At 38.0% G+C, this 3,535-nt stretch overlaps 1 protein-coding gene across 1 annotated transcript; it reads left to right on the top strand.

The window, feature by feature from the left end:
- The first annotated feature begins 465 nt into the window (after window positions 1-465).
- On the top strand, window positions 466-1,056 carry LOC142538717 (uncharacterized). The gene has a single exon (XM_075644015.1). The coding sequence runs from the start codon at window positions 466-468 to the stop codon at window positions 1,054-1,056; it is 591 nt and encodes a 196-aa protein (XP_075500130.1).
- Window positions 1,057-3,535: the final 2,479 nt, after the last annotated feature.

Here is a 3,535-nt window from a genome sequence, read left to right as displayed (position 1 = left end):
AGTTTAAGCCACTTCCTATTCCCGAGTGGAAATGGGAAAATATTACTGTGGATTTTGTTGTGGGATTGCCAAGGACTATCAGGAGATTCAATGACATTTGGGTGATAGTTGATCGTATTATGAAATTGGTGCACTTTGTACATATTAAGATGACATTCACCATGACTCAGTATGTAGAGCCGTACATCCGAGAGATAGTCCGACTGCACGGAATTTCAGTATCTATTATTTCGGACAGAGATCCGAGGTTCACATCGTCCTTCTAGAAGAGTCTGCATTCAGCTATGGGGACGAAGCTGTTGTTTAGTACAACGTTTTGTCCTCAGACTGATGGTCAGTGCGAATGTTGATTCAAATTTTGGAGGATCTACTCCGAGCTTGCGTGATCGATTTCGAAGGAAATTGGGAGTCGAAGTTACCTCTAGTGGAGTTCATCTGCAACAATAACTACCAGTCAGCTATAAGATGGCTCCTTATGAGGCACTTTTTTGGAGGATGTGTAGATCACCGATACATTGGGATGAGGTTAATGAAAGAAGAGAATTTGTTCCGGACTTGATCATGCAGACAGTAGAGCTAGTAGTCAAAATCCGAGATAGGATGAAGGCTGCTCAAAGTCGCCAGAAAAGCTACGCTGATACGCGACGAAAGGAGATTGAGTTTGTAGTGGGTGGAAACGTATTCGTGAAGGTCGCACCTATGATCGGTGTTATGAGATTTGGCAAGAAGGGCAAACTCAGTCCGAAGTTCATAGAACCTTTAGAGATTTTAGAGAGGTTTGGAACATTAGCTTATAGAGTGACGTTGTCACCAATGATGGCTGGAGTGCATAATGTATTACATATCTCGATGTTGCAGAAGTACATGTCGAATCCTTCACATGCGCTGAATTATGAACCTCTGCAGTTGATTTTAAATATGTCATACGAGGGAAGACCTATGCAGATTCTGGATCGGCAAGAAAGAAAGCTTCAGAATAAGGTCATTCATATGATCAAAGTTATGTGGCTAAATCATTTGGAGGAGGAAGCTACTTGGAAACTGAGACCTACATGAGAAGTCACTACCCGGAATTATTTGACGAGTCTTAATTTCGAGTAAAAAATTTCATTTAAGCGAGGGAAGAATTGTAAGGTCCAAAATGCGATAACGTAATCCAACTACATGCACATTTATGAAAAATGGAAAATGCTTAATTAAATAATTTTAATTGCATTAATTAAATGTAGTAGACATGTTTACATGTTTAAAATATGGTTTTCTATTAGAATGTATAAAACTGTGTTTTCAAGGTGATTCGAGACGAGACCGAGGAACGAAGACCGAGGCTGTAAAGGGAAAATATTTTAATTAAATTATTATTATTAATTATTTAATATATGGCATATTTAATAAGTAATTTTAAAAAATGGTGATTTTGAGGTGTTTGTACACGCCGAGTCGTATTTTAAACCGGCAATCGATTTTGGAAGAAAACAAGAACTTTTCGTAGGCTAGATTCTTATTTTCAAAAACTTTCTTAAACGAAATAATTTTCCTACATTCTATTGGGTCTAATGGACCTGTTATACTAGGGTTTTTGGGCCTAATTTCCTACCCAATTATTCATATTAAAACCATGAAATTAACAAGTCCAAAACCTACACAAACACACGCTCAAACATCTAGAATCCTAGTGTTTTTCTTTCCATCAGCAGTAGCACACACACACACACACAATGTTTAGGGCTCAATTGACGTGGATTTTGAGAATTTAAAAATCAGCAAGGCTCCCCTCTCTCTCCACCGAAGTTCTTCGAGTCTGGAATTAATTTTCGTGCGTGAATCATGTAAAGGCATGTCTTAATATTTCCTTTCTCATCTTTCATAGCATATTATGCGTGAATATACATGTTTGCATGAAAAATATGGCATCATCTTAATTATTTCATTTTTATGCCATAAACATGGAAAATCATTAATTTTCTTGCATGTTGTGATGGTTATTGTTAAAGGATAATGGGGCTGCCAGGATAGGGATGTTAGATGGTCAGTTTATAGTAGGTTTAAGGGTCATACGAGGCACTGTTCAGGGCTGGAACAAGGGAAGGGGCTGCACGTTCTTTTGGGTTTTATGGAACTAGGGCTTGGGTTTGGTTTCCTTGATGGGAGCGGCTCATGCGTCGGTTGGGGCTAGGGCTCTGTCCAGGGGCCTAGGAGGGCTGGAGAGTTGTTGAACCCGTAAATTAGACTACGTATAAGCCATGCATAATTCTAGTATTTCAAATTAAAATGATTTTATTGCATTAGTATTTAAATGCTTTTCTTTAAAGTTAATTATTTTATGCAGTAGTTTAATTTTTATCTTTTCAGTTAATTCAGTGAGGCCGGACTGGAGTTGGAGTTTTGAGATAGAATTTAAGATTAAGGAATCATTCTCAGAGTTTATTTTAACTAGCTAATAAGTTGATTTAAGTTAAAAGGAGGTTTAAGAAATTATTTTAGTAACTTGAGGTGAGTAGGAAATAAGTTCATTTAGATTCCTTAATTGAGGTGTTAATTCACTAAATTAATTAAAGGATAGGTAAGGCTCTTAAGGTTTAAAAATTTACTAGCTAAAAAATATTTCCCCTCCATTTATAAGCTAAATTTCGGCCACCCCTAGTTGATCAACATTTCTTTGCCAACTCACCTTTGACCCTTTCCTTGTTATTTATTTGCAGGAAATCCCTTCATTTTTTTTATCACCATTTAATTAATAATCAACCTTATCCTAGCCTTGTTATGGCATGTAAAAATAGGTCATTGATCCCTCCAACAAATCATTTGATATCAAGATAATTCAAAATTCAAAAAGAGGGAGACTTGGTCATACGATTTGTATCCCTTTATTATTGGATCCCCCTCACTCTCCTAACCATCAATTTCCCTCCCCCCATGACCGAAATTGAGAGCATTTCAGAGTGAAAAAAAAACGTGAGCATCATAGCAAGAATTAGGAGAGAAAACCGAGAAAGAAAACAAGGTAGCAAAGCGCTCCATCTCCTCCGCGCCGCGTCGTTGCGTTTCGTTCGTTTTCTTTTCAAAACGAAACCAGGCATGCATATGTTCTTCTTTGCTCTTCAATCAAGTCGTATTATGATTTTTAAACATTACATGATCATGGTTTGATAGCCAAAACCGAAATATATCAAGAACATTTTGAAAATAAAAGATGCAGAATTTTTCGGTTCCTCTTGTGCTTCACGGGTTGCATTGTTTTGATGGTTTCAGGTATTGGTTTGATTCCACGCTCCCAAGGCTGCTCCTAGGCATGTACTAGGACATGTTAGGAACACATTTGTCCATTGGTTCGAGTCCCATGCTAGCCGAAATCAAGAGATGACAGCAACACCCCATTAAGTGTCATTGTGTGCTCGATTTTTTTTGAGTTGCTGTCCATAGAGGAAGTTTTTTATCATGGCTGCCCTAGGGGCCTATAGCCATGGTTAGAACACTTCCCTAGCATGTCTAAGACGTGACCAAGTCGCCCTTTTGAGGCTTGGTCCATGGTTGC

The sequence above is a fragment of the Primulina tabacum genome, chromosome 3 (assembly GCF_025594145.1).
Source record: "Primulina tabacum isolate GXHZ01 chromosome 3, ASM2559414v2, whole genome shotgun sequence".
NCBI classification, from domain to species: Eukaryota; Viridiplantae; Streptophyta; class Magnoliopsida; order Lamiales; family Gesneriaceae; genus Primulina; species Primulina tabacum.
The sequence above is the reverse complement of the archived record's forward strand: the minus strand, read 5'-3'. Positions and strand labels throughout refer to the sequence as shown.

What these genes read in the sequence shown, in the direction of transcription:
- LOC142538717 (XM_075644015.1), top strand. Translation starts at nt 466, where the DNA reads ATGGCTCCTTATGAGGCACTTTTTTGGAGGATGTGTAGATCACCGATA.